The sequence below is a fragment of the Elephantulus edwardii genome, unplaced genomic scaffold (assembly GCF_000299155.1).
Source record: "Elephantulus edwardii isolate Elephantulus edwardi_28Jun2011 unplaced genomic scaffold, EleEdw1.0 scaffold00003, whole genome shotgun sequence".
Lineage (NCBI taxonomy): Eukaryota > Metazoa > Chordata > Mammalia > Macroscelidea > Macroscelididae > Elephantulus > Elephantulus edwardii.
The window spans coordinates 23,016,358-23,039,310 of NW_006399753.1; the positions used below are offsets into that span (position 1 = coordinate 23,016,358).

At 45.4% G+C, this 22,953-nt stretch overlaps 1 protein-coding gene across 1 annotated transcript in view; it reads left to right on the forward strand.

Annotated features, from left to right (window-relative positions):
* The first annotated feature begins 435 nt into the window (after window positions 1-435).
* Window positions 436-22,953, forward strand: part of EXT1 (exostosin glycosyltransferase 1) — a 341,687-nt gene continuing 319,169 nt past the window's right edge. The window contains exon 1 of the mRNA XM_006879324.1: window positions 436-1,563. Within this exon, the coding sequence (XP_006879386.1) occupies window positions 602-1,563 (962 nt within the window). The 5' untranslated portion in view covers window positions 436-601. The remainder of the gene's footprint in view (window positions 1,564-22,953) is intronic.

Genomic DNA, 22,953 nt, shown 5'->3' on the forward strand with positions numbered 1-22,953 from the left:
CCGCGCGCACCGCCCGGCGGAGCCCGAGCCGCTGCAGGAGGCGCGGAGAGCGATGCAGGGATTCGTGAGGTTACGGCGCTCGGGCTGCGCGATGCACTAGCCGGCGCCCGGGGCCCCGCCGACTTGTTGGAGCCGGAGTGCCGGGCGCTGCGCGCGGGCGCGGGCGAGCCGAAGTTGCGTCCCCGGGGCTCCCTCTCCGCGCCGCCGGCCGCTCGCCGGGAGGCCGGGCAGCCGCTCGGGCTGGCCATTGATTGGGTCTCGGCAGCCTGCTTTCCCCATCGCTTTCTTTACCTCCGTCTTGTTGCATGCCAGAGAAGCGCCGTGCGCGGCTCGCCCGCCCAGGGTGCGAGGTCTTCCGCCCCGCTCTCTCCCGTCCATTGTGCAACCCGAGGATGAAAGACCGGAGGGGAGAAAGTTAACGAAATCGCCCACATGCGCTGGATCAGTCCACGGCTTGGGGAAAGGCATCCAGAGAAGGTGGGAGCGGAGAGTTTGAAGTCTTTGCAGGCGGGAAGATGGCGGACTGGAGCTGAAAGTGTTGATTGGGAAACTTGGGTGATTCTTGTGTTTATTTACAATCCTCTTGACCCAGGCAGGACACATGCAGGCCAAAAAACGCTATTTCATCCTGCTCTCAGCTGGCTCTTGTCTCGCCCTTTTGTTTTATTTCGGAGGCTTGCAATTTAGGGCGTCAAGGAGCCACGGCCGGAGAGAGGAGCGCAGCGGTCGGAATGGCTTGCACCACCCGAGTCCGGATCGATTCTGGCCCCGCTTTCCGGACGCTCTGCGCCCCTTCGTTCCTTGGGATCAGTTGGAAAACGAGGATCCCAACGTGCACATTTCCCACCGGCAGAAGCGAGACGCCAACTCGAGCATCTACAAAGGCAAGAAGTGCCGCATGGAGTCCTGCTTCGATTTCACCCTTTGCAAGAAAAACGGCTTCAAAGTGTACGTGTACCCGCAGCAGAAAGGGGAGAAAATCGCCGAAAGTTACCAAAACATTCTAGCGGCCATCGAGGGCTCGCGGTTCTACACCTCGGACCCCAGCCAGGCGTGCCTCTTTGTCCTGAGTCTGGATACTTTAGACAGGGACCAGTTGTCACCTCAGTACGTGCACAACCTGCGATCCAAAGTGCAGAGCCTCCACTTGTGGAACAATGGTAGGAATCATTTAATTTTTAATTTATATTCCGGCACTTGGCCTGATTACACCGAGGACGTGGGCTTTGACATCGGCCAGGCGATGCTCGCCAAGGCCAGCATCAGTACTGAAAACTTCCGCCCCAACTTTGATGTTTCTATCCCCCTCTTTTCTAAGGATCATCCCAGGACAGGAGGGGAGAGGGGGTTTTTGAAGTTTAACACCATCCCTCCTCTCAGGAAGTACATGCTGGTATTCAAGGGAAAGAGGTACCTGACAGGGATAGGGTCAGACACCAGGAATGCCTTATATCACGTCCATAACGGTGAGGACGTCCTGCTCCTCACCACCTGCAAGCATGGCAAAGACTGGCAAAAGCACAAGGATTCTCGCTGTGACCGAGACAACGCGGAGTATGAGAAGTAAGTGGCTCGTGCACGGTGGGGAGTTCAACCCTCGCCCTGCCCGCCTTGGGTGAAGTGTGAGCTGTGTGTCTGGTGGGAGCCCAGCAGGTCTGCCCTGAGGTCCTGGTCTGGCTTGGCTAGAAGCTCTTTAGATAAGCTGAACAACCTGAAGCTATTTTAGGGGACAGTGGCTCCCCTCTTGCTTGGAGCCTTTGGGACGCTGTGATTCTGGTGAAAGGTGTGTGCTGGGTCCAACTTGGAAAATATACAGAAGGGTGTTTCTGGGGGCACCTGGAGTCCCCCAGAAGGCACTGGATCCATACATAGTGTGGAGATTTCCCCCCAAGATTGCAGCTTTGTTTGCTTTTCTAATGCACAGAAGGAACATTTCTGAAGCTTGTGTTTCGCCACCTCAGCTGTGCGTTTTGCTCTTATTTGTGGATGTGTATTAATTTTAGTTACTCTTATATACTGTCTGTAGCCTACTTCTCATGTCTGTGACTTTTATGAAGAGTGCAGGTTTCTCAGGCCTCTGTTTTTTCTGTCCATCCATCCATCCATCCACCCACCCACCCACCCACCCACTCATCCAGGCATATATCCTGCAGGATAACTTGGTTTTCAGGTGGGCCTCAAGCACCTAACAACAACAACAGCAGCTATAGCCCTGGTGCTGTAAACTCTGGTTGCTAATTTCAATTTCCCCTTCCCCTTTGTGTCTCTCTATTTGCATGTGAATCCCAGACTGTTACTCTCTGAATAGGCCGAGATGCCTCTTCACCCTCTGGAGTGAGACAAGTTTTGTCCAGTTGCTAAGTAACTGAGTTGCTTTACTTTGTTGCCTTTTCCATTCTGCCTAGTTCTTCTCAAGACTTTTACCGACACTGTGCATTTGGGGTCAAAGCAGGTCCCCCCACCCCAACCTGAACTTTGCTTCCACCTGAGGTGAGCAAGTCGGCCTCGGTGTCTGTGGAATCAGGTCCCTTAGCCTCTCACCCATCTTGAGTTAGCGACTTCCTATGTTGCATCTCCATGTTGCACCAGTTGAAAACCAGAGCAGAAGGTTGGGTTGTGCCTCAGTGAGGGGAAGGAAAGGAGGGAGACCTCCCAGCTGAGTGCAGGAGGAACTGGCAGAGCTTGGCAGATTTTGCTTCATGAAATGTAGATAGGGGAAACACTCCGAAAACCGGGTTGCCACAGGAAGGGGCATGGTGGGAACTCGGCCCTGAAATGAAAGGTTTGATTGTTGTCTGTGGGTTTGCTCTGACACTCTGGTCTCAGCTGGAGTGAGTGGAAGGGAAGTTAAAGCCCTCCTCCCCTTGATGGTAGGCAGGAGAGGAGAACCTTGGCCGGACCTCTGAATCCTCTCCTCCACTCCCAACACCTCTGCTTTTCAAGCGCAGGCAAAGCCTGAGGCTGTGGTCAATTATGAATGTGGATTTTATTCTTACTTAGTGGTAAGTTAGGGATGAGTGTTGGGTGTAGTTGCAGTGTATTACAATTTTCCTCACAGAAAGAAGAAACTTGGCTTTTGCTTAGTTAAGGAGCTGCTTTGTTTATAGGGTGTGTACATTAACCTATTCCTGTGGGTGCTTGTAAGGGAAAAAAATGCTTAACAGCCTTTCAGGAATTTCTTTGTCTGCTTTACGGTGGAGTAACCCGAGATCAAGGCTGAGCTTTCCACGCCTTCTAAAGCAGTCTCACCCAATTTTGTGGCAGGATCCCGGTGTTCGTTCTTCCTTCTTCCAGCAGCACTGGAGTGGAGGTTTCCTTGCAGTAAATGGGAATTACCCATTTCTTTCAGACACACTCTTGGTCCATCAAGACAAGCATGTCTCTATCTTCTTCTTCCCAAGAGAAGTATTAAATCTCTACGTTTTCTGTTGAATGGAAGCATCATCTAGAGACTGGCAGTGAGGGGAAGAGGGAGTTGGGTCCTGTGAAACTTGAAATCTGACTAATTAGATTGGCTTCATCTTTGTCCTCTTTGTAAACAGGCCAAGAAATTGGACACCCACAGCCTTGTTTGGGTTTGTGTTTGAAGATAGGAGGGGTCGAGACCTCAGGATTGGGGTCCATCTCCAGGGTGACATTTAGGAGAACAGCAAGTTTGCCATTTCTGTGGCGCAGAGATTTGATTAGCAGGTCACGCTGTCAAGCTTTTCCTCTTCTGTTTGCCTTCCAGCCCTAACCTTGCTGGGTACAGTGGAGCAGGGCTGGAGAACGTCTGTTCATTCTCGTTCGCCTGGGGTTTTAACCTGCTTCTCTCCTTGGGTCATTAGAATGTTATCTCTGAAGACTGGTGCTTGCAAGCATCACTGCCTTGTTCTTTTTTTTTCCCCTGTTGACTGTGGAAAGCCTGAAGATGAAGAAAAAGCTCTGGGATGTGTTGAGAAGAAGGCTGTGGGATCTCTGATGTGGCAGCTGCGTGGCGTGGGTGCTGACCTGGTGTGAGAGCATCTACTTCGCTGCTGGTTTTTGGCAAGTTGGTCTCTGATGCTGAGATGCGGAACTCCTCAGAACAGATGCTCATCTCTGGTGCTTAGGACATGGGTCAGGGCCGCTTACAATACTGACCCATCCTCTGATGTTTTCTTCTCTGCTTTTGAACATGAGTTTTTGAGACAGCTTCAAGAGATGAACTAAGTATTCATTTAGTAATGGGTTATTGAAAAACAAAAAAAGATCAATTTTTACCTACTAATTTTTTTTAATTAATAAGTATCTATGGACCCACCAGCAGCTCTGTGGGTCAAGGATGGGCAGTCTCCTCCCTTGCAATTAAGTTGATTCCAACTCTGCAGTACACAACTACAACATGAAAAGAAGACACTGATCCAGACTCTTCCCATAAACAACCATACGTAGCTTACTTCCACTTGACTTAGCCTTTGATTTCGACTCAGGGCAACCCCATGTGTGGGAGGATGTAACTGTCCACTGTAGAATTTGCAGTGCCTAGTTTACTTGAAGTAGCTCCAGGTCTGTCTTCTGAGATGCCTCTGAGTAGATTTGAACCTTTGAACCTTTTGGTTAACAGATGAGCGTGTTATCTATTTGTAAAACCCACCTTATCCAGTCAATTGTGACTCATTGTTTCCAAGGCTGTAAATCTTTATAGGAGGAGACAGGCAGTCTTTGGCAGGTACATTTGAAACTCGTCTCGGCAAGCAGCCCACCGCATAATACACTGTCTCCTTATTGTGTGCCATTGAGTCAGAACTGACAGATACGCTGCAGGGTTTTCAGAGGCATTAAATCACATGGGAGGAGGTGGGTTATTCTCCTGTGGAGTAGCTTGTGGATTTGAAACCTGTGTCTTTGGGATTGTAGTGCAACTTCTTAGCACAAGGCCACCAGATTTATAATCCACTGAGGTCAAGTCAAGCCTGACTCTTAGTGACTTTCCCTCAGGTTTCCGAGGCTACTGATCCCTATGGAAGGACACTGTCCATCTTACTCCAGTGGAGTTGTTGGTGGGTTTGAGCCATTCACTTTTTAGTTAGCAGCTCATCATGTAATGCACTATGCCATCAGGCCTCCTTCCGGGAGAGTTCCATGTCCCACTGATTGAAAATGGATGTACTATGATTTAATATGGCATCAGGATTGGAGGAAGACTCATCAACAATCTGCATTATGCAGATGACACAACCCTACTTGCTGAAACTGAGGAGGACCTGAAGCTCTTGCTGCAGAGGGTTAAGGATTGCAGCCTTCAATATGGATTGAAGCTCAGCATCAAGAAAACAAAGATTTTTACCACTGGGCCAACTGGCAGCATCAGGATGGATGGTGAAGAAATTGAAATTGTTGACAGCTTTTAATTTACTTGGCTCTACGATCAGCACTCTTGGTCCCAGAGGCCAGGAAATGAAAAGACGAATTGCATTGGGAAAGTCTGCTGCCTGAAACCTCTCCAAGGTACTGAGGAGTAACAGTGTCACTCTGGAGACTAAGGTGCATAGGCCATGATCATGCCATTACTTGCTATGCTTCAGAGAGTTGGACAATGACTAGGGATGATAGAAGGAGAGTTGATGCCTTTGAGCTGTTGTGCTGGAGAATAGTGTTCAATATACCGTGGACTGCTAGAAGAACAAACAAGTTCGTCCTGGAGAGGGTGAAGCCAGGCTGCTCCTTGGAGGCAAGGATTCTGAAGTGTTGTCTGACGTACTTTGGACACATTGCAAGGCGGAATCAGTCCTTGGAGAGGGATGTCATGCTTGGGAGGGTGGAGGGACAGTGCAGGTGAGGAAGACCCTCGATGAGATGGATTGATTCTGTCACTGGTGTAATGGGGATAGGTGTGTCGGAGACATTGAGGTTGGCAAGGGATAGAGCAGGGTTAAGTGACTCTTCAGCTCATAACAACAACAACATGATTAAAGGAGGGAGCTTTCGTAGTAAGGGGCTGCACTGCCAAATCAAAGACACAGGATTTGAATCCACCAGCTGCATCTTGGGAGCAAGATGGACAGTCTTCTCCCATGTACTTTAGAGCCTCTGAAAACTTGTTGGAGGCTCAGCTGTGAGCGAGTTCCTGCTTTTGGGCATATACCAACAACTGTAGCAACTATGATTAAGGTACTGTAGAATACACACAAATGTATCCACTAAGAATATAGTAGCTTCGGATGAAATGTTGCATTGTTGTTTGTTGTGTACTGTCCAGTAGGAACTGACCCATAGCTGACCAACCTTTTGGTGGGTTTTCAGAGGCAGTTAATCAGTCACATGGGTGGAGACTGCCCATCCTTCTCCCACAAATGTTGCTTAATGAGACAATAAACTACCAGTTCTCTCTAATCCGGCAGCTTTAGCTCACCACCCCTTTTGTGGAAATTAGACATTGACTGCCAGAGGTAGAGAATGATGTGGAATGGAGGCAAAGACTTTTAGAGTAGAAGCAATATTTTTTTTTTTACTCAGACTTTCTGAATTATATTGAAACATTCAGTTATATGACACCCATAATTAATTTTCATCAGTTTCTACATTTTTAACAGATGTAGATGACACTGGCTAAAATAAGTCTCTGCCATGATTAGATGATTTGTAATAAGGCTTTAGAGAAATGGTCTCCATTTTACATCCTTTGAGCCTCTTATGCATGTTTCGGACTGACTGCATTTCTGCATGAACCTCCTAGTTCAGATCCCTTCAAAGGGCATTCTTGTGAAACTTCAGATTTTGCTATCTGAAATAGAAGAAAGAGAAGGAAATGAGAAGTGGCTTCTATCTTTGACCCCTCTAAGGAATGCAGTCGTGAATATTTTAAGCATCTCTTCTGCAAACAGGGCGGATTCTGTGCAGTAGTAGAATCCTTTACACCATCCCCTTTCTCCTCTTTTTGCTGAAGCTGCATATCACCATCCTGTTATTTTTAAAGTCCCTAGAGTTCAATGAGGGCGCCCTGATGGCATGGCGGGTTAGGCTTTGGGCTCCTAACTGAAAGGCCGGCGGTTCAAGTCCACCAGCTGTTGTGTGGTGAGGGTAAGAAGAGGGTGGGACAACCTACTCCGTGTGAAGCTTTGAGAATTCTAGGGGACGGTTCTTCTGTGGCCAGCAGGGTCTGGTGAGTCAGAAAGGATCTGATGGCAGTATCCTTTGACTTGAACCTGACCATTCAGCTTCCAACACCTAGGGTTTACAGATGTGGAAACTGAGGCACAAGATGGTTCAGGGAGTTATACAAGCATAGAAAGCCTGTGGCAAGAGTAGCAGTAGAATGTAAGCTCCTGGGATTTCTTTCTGTGAGTTACAGTTTCCCATTTCCACTTATCCACGTTCACGTGAAAACACTCCATCTGCTTTTTCTAGTGGCTGTCGAGTCTGTTCTGACTCCTGGTGACTCTGTATGTGTCAGAGGAGAACGATGCTGCATCTTCAGGGGACTGTGAAATGTTTAGATGCCAGACTTTCCCCCCCAGGTGCCTGGGGGTGACCTCAAAGCTTTAGCCTTTCAGTGGCTCCTCTTTCTCATACTTTGTATCCACCCAGAGCTTGTTGTAGCCAAGGCCAAACCCACCAGCTCTCAAGGTGTTTCCAGCTCCTAGCAACCTTCCATTTCGTGTCCAAGGCTGCACATCTTTGCAGGAGCTGATCCCCGGCTGGATTTGAACTGCCAGCCTTTTGGTTACTAGCACAGCAGAGTCTTACTGAAGGTGTTCTTTTTTAAGATTTTTCTCTTGGAATTCTTTGGGAATCTCATGAAGACCGTGGACAGATTTTGCTAAGAAAAACTGTTGTGTGCCCATTTGGTCATGTAATTTTAGGGATTGCTGCCCAGCCCCTCCCAGGGTGTCCTTAGACTCGTGACCTCTGTTCATGACTTACACTTTCTTTTGTTGTTTGCTCATGGAGACAGGGAGGCCCTTCGCGCAGTTTAAGGTGGGTAGGTTTTTTAAAGAAACTTTTCCATTCGGTTGTCACAACTTTAGCAAATGATCTCCGCATTGACTGAATGCTAAATTGATTTCAGATTCATTTGTAGTAAAAGAACATGGAACAGAATGAAACAAAAATAGTGTGGGGCTTTGGGGTTCTTTTGTGGTTTAGTTTTGTTTTTTTTAAAGGTGCATTCTTTGGTGGCTGAGGCATTCAGTGCTGGACTTTTAACAGAAACGTTGCCAGTTTGAACCCACCCAGAGGTGTGCAGAAGTAGAGACTGGTCCTGAAAGAGCCCACACGGCAGGTCTTCTCTGTCACTCGGGTCGCTGGGCAGTGAAGGGCAGAAATCACAGGCCATATTAGCAGACGTCATCAGTTCATGATCCAACTGTAAAACAGCCCCTTGGGTGGATTTTACTTTTCCTCCAAAATGAAAGGTGGGAATTGCGATTCTCAGGTTTAAATATAAAATTCTAGCACCTTCCACCCCTTCCCCCATGGTTATATGGTAGCACAAAGCATTTTTAAAATAAACCACATAAGCACAGTTTAAAAATAAATGTAGGGCCAGCCCCGTGCAGAAACCTGAAGTTGGCAAGTGTGCCTTCTGGTGAGGAAGATCTGGCTGTCTCCGCTCTGCTCCCCTTTCTCACCTTTCTCTGCCTGAACCTGCTTTCCCAGAGAGCGCTGAAGAAAGGTGGGGTGGGGTGGGTGCTACTTCTAGGGACATTTGCAACTGAAGTGAGTCCAGGAAATGACCTGATGATGTAGAGAGGAACAAGCATCTTAAACCAGAATCCCTAGGGAATTTGTTAGACAAGTACAGCTTGCTGTTAAGGCTGAGGCAGACAGTGCCTGACTGGCTTATCTATGGAAGCCCCACGAGTGGATGACGTTAGCTAACACATTGATTCTCACACAGTTTTAAGAGGTGAGGAGCCTGGATTCAGGGTGCCAGCTCCAGGGGAAGGGCTTTAGCACCTTTCAGCATTTGTGGGCCAGGCATAATCTTCACTCAAATCTAGGAGGTTCACAGGGACACTGGGCCCACATGATACACTCCGGTTCCTCGCTCTTCTTGTTTTGGTGGTTCTGCGATCCCTCCTCTATGCTAGCTTCTACATCCTTCCATGTTTTGTAAGATACAAAGTGATACAGACTCCAATGTGTTAAGGGGGGCCTCTCCTTACATTAGATTAGAGCTGTGGTCTGATTGCATCCCACCTCTTTACATCAAGGATGATGATTGTATCATATTTATCTAACTGTCAGATAACACCATCATTTAACTGTCAAACCACTGAGAATCACAGCCCAGCCAGCCTGATCCATATTTTTAGGGCACACCATTTACTCCCTGATGTCGTCCCTGAGAGATCCCCTGTGGTCAGCCTGGCTGTGATGGGTACAGGATTTGCAAGAGGGGAGCTGCTACTCTCTCATGTGGTTAGATGGACTTGTCAGATACAGTGTTAGAATATCCACCAAGAATGGCATTGAGTATGCTGATGTCTCCCCTATGACAGTGCCCGCCATAGCCTGATAGTGTTCACAGTCATCTTCCAGGGTGTGTTGTCAGCCCATTTTACTGATGTAGAAACTGAGGCCAGCTGTGCTGAGGCGGTTTATCCAGAGCTGTGCAGCTTGTACGTGGCTGACCCACGGCTGGAATGCAGGTTGCCCTTTGGAGCCCTGCTGCTCCTTCATTCCGTTCACTTTGCCACACAGCCTGTTCAGGACGCCCCTGGAAGAAGCTGAGTGGACATCAGAATCTTCTGCTTCAGGACCGTATTTCTTGTTAAAGCACAAACCTGCTATTCCCATGAGCTTAAATTCTCGCAAACCCATCCAGTTGCTATGGTGTCTGCTGCCATTGTGGGCACACTGTGTGTTGGACTCGAATTGTGGCTTTCAGCAGTGGTAAGCGACCAGCCCCTGCAGCCAGGAAGTTCTCAGGAGCATTCCTCTCATCTTTCAGTTAGCAGCTAAGTTTCTTAATCATATCTACTTCGCTTCTGTTAATTCTGACATTCAGACCTTTTTAACTCTGAGCTCCTTAGTTCAAGGAACGTTTCAACTTTATCCACGCAGGTTTTGCCTTTTCTTCCTAGAGCTTCAGAAAGATGCTTATTCATAAGAGGACTTGACACTGTGATTGCACCCGTGAGCTTGAGTACAGCAGAGATAGGGGGATGCCCCCTGCCCCCCCCCCCCCAGGTCTCCTACTTATTAACCCATGGACTGGGCGTGGAGCGGCCCAGGGAGGCTGACTCGGATGTCCAGTGTGATCTGCTGGAAGGGGGGGGGGGGACCTGAAGTTTTGCCTCCAGAGGAAATTGGCTTCTAGATTTGTGGTTTGTGCTACCCCTCAGGTCCTCAGGCTGCTTCAGAGAAGAAATGTGCTTAAAAGTTTTACAAAGCTTTGGTGGAAAATGGGAGGAGGATGGGATGTGAGTAGAACAATTCCTTCGTTGACTCTGCATTGTAGTGCTGACCTCAGCTGTTGAAGGTCAGTGTGGTCAGTTGGTTCTAACTCACAGGTCTTCCTGTCTGCCTGCACCTTCTTATCTCTGTACAATGCTTTGTATGAGCGTGTTAATTATTCACTTATTGGTAAGTAAGTAATGGATTCAACACATTTTTCTTAAGTGCCAGACATATACCTTTTAAGCCGAGGGCCACTGAAGTGAACAGACAGACCTTCCAGCCTGTTGATTGGATAAGGTTGAAGTCAGACTTCAGATGCAGTTTGTGTTTCTGCTTTAATTTTTTATTTCTTTTTTTTTTTTTAATAAACATTATGTAAGAGCATTTTTCTGTGAAAATGAGATTTTTTTTTTAACCAAGATATGATTCCCCCCTCCCCGACTCAAAGATATATACCCTAATTTATTGAACCGTTTGGATTTTTGTTAGATAACTTTTCTAGGTTGTTCACTTTTCTTCCATCTTTTTCATTATACATAATCCATTGATAAGTTTCCCAGTATTGAATATTTATTTCTAAAAATAAAGAAACAGAATGTGGACCATCTGTTGAATGGTGAATTGATTTGTCCTGTAAACCACCCAATCACAATGAAAAGAAATCAGTCACTTGCTTCCATCCCCCTTCCTCACACATGCACACACATGTGCGCACATTGGCAGAACTGACTCTGGGGTTCAGAGTCAATGAACTGCGCAGGAAGAGAGTACCCCTCTTTATCCTGGAGGGAGTGGGGATTTGAACAGCTAGAGAGAAATCACCTCAGGGTTAGCAGCTCAGTCAACTCCCTATGGGAGAGGCCCGCAGAGCCACTAAAAAGGAAAGAAAGAAACCCCCAGCATAGCGTCCTCCAATCCCAGCCCTGTGTGTGTGGGGGAAGCTGTTTTTAAAGTGAGGGGGGCACTTGTAGAGTGGAGTCGCCATCATTAAGTGGCTGCTTAGATAAACATTTGTAGGTGTTAATTGGTCCTGCAGGGGGGCTTTGAAGCTCCAGCAGCTGTTCTCTTTGATGTTTTGTTTTGGCTTCTGCTCCAAACTCTGTCTTCTTACAGAGCTGGCACTGACAGACACCTCTCCTGGCACACCCTTCCCTGGGCTTCCAGAATCTCCAGGCCTTAGCTGGCTGGATGTCACTCTTTGAGTTAATGGTATCAGTTACTGGATTTTTCTCTTTCTTGGCTTGTTGACTCCATGGGGTCTACTGGCCCCATGTGTGTGAGAGAACTGTGTCCCCTGCAGTGGGTGTCCAGGGGCTCTTTTTTTTGTAACTACATCTCCAGGGTTGTCTTCCCAAGTGCTTCTGAGTGGACTTGATGCTTTAACCTTGGGAACAGCAGCTAAGCTGTTTGCATCTTCCAGGAACTCACAGTTTAATCTTTCTTTGTTTGCTGTCAAGTCCATTTAAGACTGTGTGATTGGGTCGAACTTCTTTGTACGGGTCTTAGACTGTATATGTTTTTAAGTGGAAGACATGGTCACCACAGGTTCTCAGTGACGCAAACTCATCTGACTGTTGAACCCCTGCAGTTCCTTTGAGGGCATATCACTTGCTGTCACGTGGCCGTTGAATTGATTCTGACTTAAAGAGTGTCTGTCATGTTTCCAAAGCTGTAAATCTTAATGGATTGACACTGAGTATCTTTCTCCCTTAAGCACCGTATTTGAACCACTCACCTTTTGCTTATCTGCTGGATATATTACCCACAATGCCACGAGGGCTCCTTTCCAAGGTGCAGAGGAAATAGCTTTACCTCCAGGCATCAAGGAAAGGCCTGGAGGAAGTGCTCTTAACTCATCTTTGTTGAGTCAGAACCCAGTCATCACTGACTCTCCAGTGGGTTTCCGAAGAGGGTCCATTTTTCTCTCTTGGAGCAGCTGGGGGATTCCGGCAGCCAGAGAAACTTAGCCCTTGAGTTACAGAGCAACTCTGTAGAGATTACACCAGCAGAGCACCATGATTTACTCATGATTGAAAAACCAGCCCCAGACAGGGAACAAGCCCTTGATACCTACTGAAGCCCAGCACCTTCCTTGCATGGCGATTGCTTTTAATAACATAGGGATACAAATGGTGTTTTCTGTGTCCTCTGTTCTCTGAACCCTGTGTGTAGATGTGTCTGATCCACAGATTCCTGGATCTCTCAGCCTCAGTTGCCACATTTGGGAATGGAGATAGTATTCACCTCATAAGATCGATTGAAGGATCAAATGTGTGAATGGAACTTTGCTGTTGTGCTGTGCAAGGTTCTGATGGTAGAAGGACCCTTTCTGACCAGCCCTGCAGGCTTCCTGAGGCCCTAATACGACTGCTCTTCTGAGTCACAGAAATCACGCCAGTCCTCTCTTCCTTGATATTTCATCTGTACAAAATGATGGGAGCAACCACGGAAGCCTGTGTATTGATTCTGCGGCCTGTAGACAGACCTGGACTGGGCTCAAGCTGGAACTTGATGGCCCAGGATGGGGCACGCCGGTGGCTCTGGGGATGTTCATGTCATGACTGTTGAAGGGCGGCCCCTGGAGATAGTCTTTTGAATACCATGTCCATCCTCTAAGATTTCTGATTCCTCAGTGCATTCTCAGGTCATTTCTCTTGCAGTTGACTTTTACACCCTCAAGAGCTTAAGATGGCCATTTGGGGGACCTTTTGTTGGAATGCGGCTCAGACTTTTATGATGTCCCAGGGCTGTGTCCACAGGCTGTTAGGTTGCAAAGAGCAGGTAGTCATTGGGGCCAGCTGAAGTCCCAGCATTTACCTTGAGGGCATCCGAGATAGGAACCAGCCAGGAATTGGCCCTGAGAAATCTGAAGGTAACTCAGGCTCCCCTTCCTTCACTGGACCTTCCTGTCTCCCTTGCCCAGTTCCTCTCCTTCTGTGTGTTGGTCAACCACTGGCCAACCATTTTCTAATTGTCTTCTGCAAGGTCTCCAGGAAACCTATCTAATTATATCTATCTCATTTCCTGGAGGCCAGTGTGCTCCCTCAGTAGGCCTGATCACATCAGGGCCACATCTTGGGGATGGTGGTAACCTCATCATCTGTTGGATATGTCACAACTCTGGATTTAATCTGTGGCCATTCTTTTGCAAAGGGCAGCCTGACGTTTCCTGGAACAGGGGCCAGTGGGGGCAGTTAGTGGTGGCAGGCACGGTTGAAGCCATATCCTGTTGGCTTCATGTATTTAAGTCCATATTTTGGAGATTATGATGATGATGATAACAAGGGTAACTGCTGTGTATTGAGGGTGTAACTTGTGTTGGGTCGTATCTTCTTTAATCTTTAGTCCATCCTAATAGATAACATTTTGTCTCTGTTTTATAGAGTGAGAAACCCAGGCCCTCACACCCTTTAAAAGTGACTTGTCTCACAGTACATAGCGAGACACAGTGGTCATACGTAGGATTCCAACCAAGGCTAGCTGGTGTCAGAGCCTCTGTTCTTCACCCTCGCCCCTCGTTTTTACCCCCGGCCCCTCACTGCTTCTGAGCAGCTGGAACTGCCATCGCACAGACAACACACTCCAGCACAATACAGTGATTGATTTACAGAATATCGCTTGGGTTTCTCACCTAGGATTTATTGAATCTTCCATGAGAGAGACAATTCTAACCAGCTTGGTAACCTGGTTTCTCAGCCTACAGCTGATTAGAAGCAATAAATTTAAAGACAAGAGAGGGATTTGTGCAGACAGACCTGGAAAGCAGGGACAGCTGGCAGCCTGAATGCAAGGAAGCTGGCTGGGGTGTTACAAACTATAACGCCCAGAAGACCCGAAGAAGCTTGGCGATTTAAGAGCCGTTGGCCTGGTGCCCAAGAGTGTGTCCTGCACACGCCTGTGAAGCGTGCCTGTAAGTCCCAGCGTCCAGCATTGTGTCTCTGGCCAAGTGGAGCCTCCCCAACTCTTTCCAGAGAGCCACAGTGAAGGTTGACCCTGACTTAGCATCTCATCCTTTGTGTCCGGCTTCTTTTAAACAAAAGACATTAGAACACCAAGTAATGCATTGTGTCATGTATCTTTAAGCCATACACGTGAAGACGTTTGGTGATTCTTCTAGAAGCCCTTTAGGAGCTTTCTACACTGAGCAAGGCCCCACTTTGCTAAGTCTCCGCTGGTGTTTGTAGCTTACCCCGCCTTCTGGAGCATTTGGATGCCCCCTGTGTGGTTATGTTTATGGGAAGAAAGTTTTAATGTGGTGTTGTGCAGCTGCAGTGCCCGGTACCTTTGATTGCCCTGAATGTGACTTGCTGATTGGTTCAGGCAGAGTGGCTCTGCTTCGGGATTGGCCTGCTGTTCAGGGCATGGCAGACAGCAGTTGGCACGTGCCCAGGAGGGGGTGGGATCCAGGGGTGGCCTTAGCAGGTATGAGGAACACAAGCCCGTTAGCTAGCATTACTTTTTCCACACTGCACAGTGAGGGCAGAGAGGGGGAACACTGGAATGGGAACTGATGGGTGGAGATCTGCAATGAACTTCCCACTTCCCATATACATTCCAGCATCCTGACAGGTCCTGAGAATGATCCCGAGTGTTGCCAATAGAAAAATATATAATCATCCCAGCACCCTGCTATAGTTACGTCCCCTGCTGTCCAACCCTCATGGTCCAGCTGTGCTACCTCTCCGCCCCATCCTTGTCTTTGGAAAGCTTCCTCCTTCCCTCACTCCATCTCTTCACTTTGGGATTCAGCACTATCTCATATTTTCAAGAAAATCTCTTCTCTGATGTGTAAGACTAGATCCACTTCTCCTGTTCCATGTTCTTATAGAACTTTCACTACTTCTCATGGCTGTGGTTTTACATACCTTTGATAAGTTGGTTCTTTTTCTCCTCAGGGGTGCAGTGCAGGCTTCAAGGGAGGACTCCTTGCCCGTTGTTCTCAACACAGACAGACTTACTGTGTGCAGACAGTGGAAATTCACTGGTGGGCAAAACACGCAGTTCTCAGCCCTCTTGATGCTCACTGTCTGGTGACACAGACCGCACTGCTGCATATTCTGGAAGGTGTTAGCTGAAGGTAAGCAACATAGGGTGAGGAGTGAAGGCAGTGACTCTGTAGGTGCGTTTCAAGCTTGACAACCCAGCAGAATCTCTGGGGAGCTTCTGAAAGTAAGGCCCTGAGACCCACTGAGGATGGATTATATCAGACTTCCTAGGGGATGGAGTTCCAGGATTGCAATAAAGCACTCCAAGTAATTCTGATGCCATGAAGAATGAAGGATGTGGCCGGGGGAATGGGGGATGTCTTCAGCTTTTTTTTTTTTTATTTTATTTTATTATTTTTGTGTGCGTGTACCGTCAAATCAGATCTGACTGGTACAGGAGGAGATTGTCCCTCCTTACCCGGCAGAGCATCTGGTGGATTCGAACCGTTCGCCTCTGGGATTGTAGTTGCCGCTCCTTGCCACTAGGCCACCAGAGCTCCCCTTAGGGAGGAAGGTCACCTTGGGAAAGTGGTCGTGAGCTCATGAATTTTCAACCCCAGCACCGTGCCTGGCTGAAATGTGGTAGACTATTTGGCTTTAATTGACTAAATGGAGGGAAAAATTTACTTATCTAACAGGTGAAAGTGTTATCATCCCTACTGTTTATATTCAGAGTTTTGATGTCTCCTGCTACTTTTATACACAGACCCGCCTGCTCCACCTGCAAGTTTATTTGGCTCTCCCTGAGCTCCTGACTGTTTTCAACTGGGAGATCTTCTCTCTCAAGTCCTAATTCTCATTCTCTTTTTTCTCTTTTCACTGTCCTGTTGGTTATGATTATCAGTGGAACCAAATAAAAATGTACCAAGGAGGTTTGATACTTAATATGAATCCAAAGAATTTATTGCTGGAGGAAAAACCATTAGGATCTTTTTACCATTTAATTTTTAACAGACTGTAGATCTGTAGATACTGGGATGCTCCCACCCCTTTCAGTTGCAATTTTTCTCCCAAAAGATTGCTTGGATATAACTTTTGTCTTACTTTTTTTATTTTTTTGTGTGTGCTCAGGTGACATCTAAACTCTGTTAACTGATATTGAAGTATTGCTCCAGAGTATATGGTAGTATAGGGCTTAATTGGGCTGTCAGACTTCTAATGAATTCATATTGAGATTTATCATTTAATTAAAAAGCAAGGGGGGCGGGCAGCCCAAAGAAGGTGTGAGATTGTTTCTCCCACTGGCCTCTCATATCCTATATTTAAAATCTCCTCGCTGTTTGTCTTAGCTTATGGAATACTACGAATATTACATGAAAGGACTCAAGGTATGTAGATAAAATGGAGGCTATGCTGTATTTCAATTGCATGACTTCTTACCAGGTCTTAACAGTGGATTCAGATTTGGTGACAATCATAGAAGAGTTGATTAAGTCTGGATTATGTTTTATATTTTTTACAAAGCTCCAGTAAGGTCATTTTCAAAAAATTATTTCTAGCTCTATATATTTGAAGCCATCTGAAAATCTAATCAGGGGGAGTTAATACAGAAATGCTCTGGGTTCTCTGAGAAGCACAGAAGAAATTTTTCTTGAAAACACCATTTCCTTTATGCTGTAAGCTCCTTTAAAATTCACACTGCATTAAAAAACTACCTTTAAGCAACACCTTTTATGATAACTTAATTTTCAAGTTTGCAAGTGTAATACTGCAGACCTTAAATGTAGAGCAGATACTCTTATCCAAAAAAAACCCATATTTTTTAAAAAATGTATTGATTTTACTGTTGTTGAGAATATTCCTAGTAACCATATACCAGTTCAAGTTTTTCTGTATGTACAGTTTAGTGACATTGAAATTCTTGGAATCGTATATCATTCTCATCTTCCTTTTTTTAATTTTTCCTCTTGCTTTTTAATTAGTACACTAAAGTTCCTATTTCATTTTTAACGGTACTCTTGTCTCTTTGATCTCATTTAGATAGTCAGTAAAGAGCATAATGTTCAAGGCAGGCCCTTTTCATTGGTTTAGCTAGACTACTATTCTACTTTAAGAAGACTTCTAGGTGATACTTTTGGTTTAAGGTTTAAAGATTATCTCAAGACAATCATTTCAGTGTTTTTTCAATTCCTCCTGATTCCAGAAAGTGTAAAGGCCACAGGAATTTGAAATTCTGTTCTGCATTTCCCCTCTTTTGGCCAGAATTCTTTTATAGAGTCATTGTAAAAATATTTAATACTGGTAGCTAGGCACAATCCAGTTCTTATATTATAGCAAAGTGAGATAGATGATCATAATGATAATTAGCCATGCATTCCATATCTTCTTCCTCCTCCGTTCTCCTCCTTCCTCTATGCCATAAACCTCCAAACCTAGAAATAAAATCTCATCACCACTCTCAACAGTTGTTCCGCCCCCCATTTTAGTCATTGCTTTATTAAAGATATATCTACTTCCATATCTATGCGTATATATTTCAGACCACTTGTACCAATTAAAGTCTTATAGGTGTACTACTCATTGATGAGCTCTAGTGACCTAGCAAGGAATTGTGCTGCCACCTCAAAGGCTTGCAGTTCGAACTCATCACTTGCTTCTCAGAAGAAAGATGGGCAATCTCTTCCTGTGCATTAACTGCCTCTGAAAATCAGCTAGAGGGTCAGCCACGAGTGGGTTCTGACTCCATGGTATATCGCAACAACCCCTCACTGATAGTAATTACTGTAATTGTGCAGCCTTGCCTCTAATCTGTGAGTTGAGGTGACTTAATGACACACACAACAGCAACCCATAATCAGAGCAGTTTTTCATTGCCATTAATCACCTTTCCCCCCGCCTCCTTCTCACCTCTAGTAACCACCAGTAAACTTGGTTCTGTGTACGTTTGCTTTTTCTAGTCTTTTCATGTAAGTGGAGTCATACAGTATTTGTCCTTTTGGGGTTGGTTTGTTTTGTTCAGCATAATGTCTTCAGAAGCCATTCAGTAACGTGAACCGCGATGTCCTTGCTTCAGCCGCATGTGCAGCATTTCACTGCGTGTACTTACTACATTTTGTTCATGTAAGTGTGATGCATGCTGCTGAGAGCGCGGGAGAAATGACATTTTGACTCTGGTAACCTGTAGATGGGCATTTAGGCAGTTTCACCTGCTTCAGTGAATACACTCTTGACTCTTCATATCCTTGGGTTTCATAGCTGCAGATTCAGCCAATCAAAAGTAAAAAAAAAAAAAATTGGGGAAAAAGGTAAAACTTGCATTTTCTGCATTATATACTCAGTCCGTGCGGACACAGTGATGAGTTTGGAGTGTGCCACTTCCTTCTAGTTTGTAGATCTCAGTCTTTCAGATTCTCTTCTGTGAACATCATTCCCATTGAGTCTGATTCTGTCATTATTTGTGTGCACCTTGATTCTGTGGAAAAGGAAAAAAAAATGACTCCTGAAAAATCAATTAAATGGTCAATACCATCGCCTCAATTGGCTAAGAGACTATGAAGTGTGATTTACATGGCACGTAGCTTGGATCGGGTATTAAAAGGAATCACAAGATGATTTATGGTATATGAGACAATATTTGCAGGTTATGTACAAATACTCATCATGCTATGTGAGGGCCTCCAGTATCGGCAGGTTTTGGGGTTGAGGGGAACTGTGTCCTGCTCCTCAGATACTGAAAGATGACTATAATATTTTCTATATTTAGATGGTAGAGTTTTATTGCATGTGTAAAAAAAAATGAACAGTATTTTATGTTAAAATAAAATTTAAGTACCTCAGCATTTAATACAACTTAAAAGATGGAGTCGTATTTTCCTGTACTTATTCTAGACCCAGCCATGGGGAGTGAAAGCATGAAATGTTGGAATACGTCTTAGGTTTCTATAAGAATAAGCTGTGGAATGAGTGTCTGTAAGTGTGAAGTGTGAAGGGAATGTTGTAGTTGGTGTGGGGAGCATTTGTGCCTTCTTGGGGCTCTTGGCCCCGTCTGATTTTCCTTCACAGGCATCCGTGAGCACACCAGTGATTGGAACTGGCCTTGTGTAAACGTGTGTGTGTGTGTGTGTGTGTGCGCGCGCGTGCGCGCGCAAATGTCTCTGGGATATTTGTCCAAGGAAAGGAACTTGATGAACTGACCCCAGGCATGTGAGGACAAAGTTTTATCTGGAGGAGAAGACATTGTGATCATGGACATAATTGTAAAGAGCTTGGCTAACCCTGGGATTGCATAGATAAGGAAGTAGAGGTCTGCAGTTGAGCAGCTTGCCTGAGATCATCTAGTTGTTGTGTCAGAATCAGGAATGGAGGAGCCTCATGCCTGGAGGTTACTAGCAGGGGCCCTGAAGACAGTGGTTTGAATTCAGATGATGACTCCTTGAGCTGTGTGATGTCTGGCACTTTACTTCTGCTGCTTTCATTGTAAAAATGAGATAGAGAACTGTTTAAAAGGTATATATGATGAGGTATTATTGTCATGCCATGAGTCCAGACGAAGGCTGCCTAGTGGAGTGGACTTGGGGGGAGGGATTGTATAACAATGAAAGAATTTTACTTTTCAAAGAGAAGAGCAAACTAGAGGGGAAGGGTGGGCAGGGACAAAAGTGCAACAATGAATGAGTGGAAATCCAAAATCTCTGTAAATTTACATTAATAATAAAAAATAAATATAAAAACCCCCCTGAGATAATGTTAACAGGTTCTTCATAAGGTTGCTACTGTGAAGATAATGGGAGAAGAAATTCCTGCAGTTTGCTTAGACTGGATCTTGGTGTATGTAGTAATCTCTGTGAAGTAACCATTGCTACTGTTACTGACTTATCTTTTCCCGTCAACCACATAAAACTTATTTACACTCAGACTTAACATTTGTATCATTGTTCCAATTCTTTTCTTTCCCTTAGCCTAGCTGTCTTCAGGGTGCAGTGCAATGCAGCAGCCTGCCAGCGATAGAAGCTCTGGTGGTTTGGCGAGGGCCCAGAATTCCAACCACCTGTGGAACTACTGCCAAAATATGACAGATTTTCATTTCCCGGAAGCTGTTCACCAAAGAGCGCCCGTCATTAATACAGCTTTGCGTCTTTACATTTTTTCTTTCTTCTATTACAGAAGTATTATATTTCCTACCCACTCTATGAGACTGAGCAGTCACATGAGTCCACTTTGCTTTCTTTTTCACGTCTCTTAAAATAATGTGTTTTAAGACGGTGGCAGGTGTGCCAGCAACATCACCTGAAATGACTTTCTGTGACAAAGCTCCAGGAGATACAAAAGATAAAACTAGTTTGTTGTTGTTTTAAAATTCTCTAGCAGTTTAAGTAGCCAGCCCATCATGCAAGAGCACTCAGCAAATCCGGAAGCGATAGCAGTGAATAACTTTCTACTCTCAACAGTTTGCATGTCTATTAACAGTGGACGACTTTCTTTCCCTTTAAGTTGGCATTATTGGAGGCAGCAGGACCAGACCTCCGAACGGTTTCTGCATGTTAAATTGCAGTCCCTTTAGTCTATCCTTGGTGAGCAACTCAGAGCCTCAACCAAGGTGAAAGTGAAGAGAGGACATTTGAGCCTTTGTTTCGAAGATGGGGCCGCATTCCGACGCCTTATAACGTACTCATTCTCCCAGGAGACTCAGCTGCGGTTGTGAACACATTGTAAGGGCTTTCCTGTGAGTTCCGTTTTTTTGACCGTAAGATCCAGATGTGATCTGATTCCTGCTAGATTCCACATGCTTGCGGGTCTTGCCCTGATTTAGTATGTATTACTGGTCAGACGTGCTCCTTGGTACACTACTTTCTGTGATGAAAAACCATGTTGGAACAAGATTGTGTTTCTTGTTGCAAATTACGGAATCACATAGTCCAGAGCATTCAAGCTCATTACTGGCATGTTGGAACCAGCCCATAACTGACCCTCCAGCAGGCTTTTCATGGCCCAAGTCACAAGGGAGGGGATCCGGCTTATCTCTATCCCATGGAGTAGCTGGTCAATCCAAACCTTAGATGTTTCTGCTTTTATCTCAAATTTGAGAGCCCTTAGGTCTAAGTAAGATGCAATGTGCATTGCATGTGTTCATTATAGGACTAAAGTAGATTTTACAAATAGATTATTTTTGTATTTGGCACTACAATCAAAATTCATTCTCCACCAAGGACATTTTGGGGGCAAGTCTTGGTTCTTGGTGTTTGGTTGTTTTTTTATTTTGGTGGTTTTGTTTGTTTTTTTTTTCCCCCCTGCTCCAAGAATTAAGGTGCTTTATTATTGGGCTCCTCTCTCCTTGTCCCAAGTCGTCTTATCTCTTTCCACAAAATAAAAATTGACCTTCTTCCTCCTAGAAAACGGAATTGTAGATTCAGGGAGCCTTGAAATAAAAATATCGTGTTTCCAATTAACTCATTTAATTAGATGAGATGAATTCATTGAATTTTTTTTTTTTTTACTTGTCTTTGAAAGTGTAAAATGTTCAGATTGGAATTCCCAGGCAGTGGCCTGGATGTTTCTCTGTTCCACTCTGCCCAAGACATGGTGTAAGGCTTGACATTTCAGTCCCCCCAGGGGGATGTAAAAATGGTTTGGTGATTTTGCATTAGGAGGGCATAAATCAGCAGCCCATCCACCCTGCCCTTCAGCCCGGGGGCATGCCCTGGTTATCACCAGCCTCATCAACCAGAAGCTTCTATTAAAATGTTTCTCTTTCCCACACAGAGCAGGTGAGATGGAATCTAAGAGTTTGCTTCCAGCATTTGTGGAGGGACACTTGAAATATGTCCTCTGTCTGTTCCCTCCCCTCAAGTAATTTTAGATGTCCAAGCCTGCAGGTCCAGGTTGGGGTCAGTAGGTGAGAGGCTGTGCACTGTGTGTCTCCTTCTAGGGCTTATATTGTTCTGCTTTGCATTATAATTAGTTTCTGTGTTTCCAGATTTACACACTTTGAGGGCAAAGTTCTTCCCTTGTCTTTTGTATCTCACTCTCCCAACATTGCAGTAGGGTTTTTTTGTTTGTTTGTTTTTATTTTTTTATTTCTTGCAATTATTTATTTTTTTTTTAATTTTGCATTGGTTTATCTACGAAGTTTGTGTACATTGTCCTTCACACCAGATCTCCCCACTTCCCCAACATATCTCCCCACCTCATCCAACTGTGTGATCTCATGATTCTTCTCCCATCCCCACTTGTCTGCCCCCTCCCCCCCTCAGATCCTCATAACACGTTTTACTAATTTTCTGTTTCTACGATAATGGTCTGATACAGTATTTGTCCTTCTGGGATAGTTAGTTTACTTGGCATAATACTCTCCAGTCCCTCTCAAGTTAGGTAATAATTTGCAAAATCATTGTTCCTGTGTGCTGCGTAGTATTCCATTGTGTGAATGTGAATATACCGTAACTTGTCAATCCATTTGATTGTGGTTGGACATCTGGGCTGTTTCTGTGTTCTTGCGATGGTGAGTAATGCTGCTGTGAATATTGGTGTACAAATTTCTGCGTGCAGTAGTTTCTTGATAGGATCTTAGATGTTCTCTTGATTAGCCTCCATGTTCTCCTCTAGTCTGGGCTTGCTAGAACCAAAACAGATGGAGGTCGGTGTACGGTGTATCTTGGAATTTTTT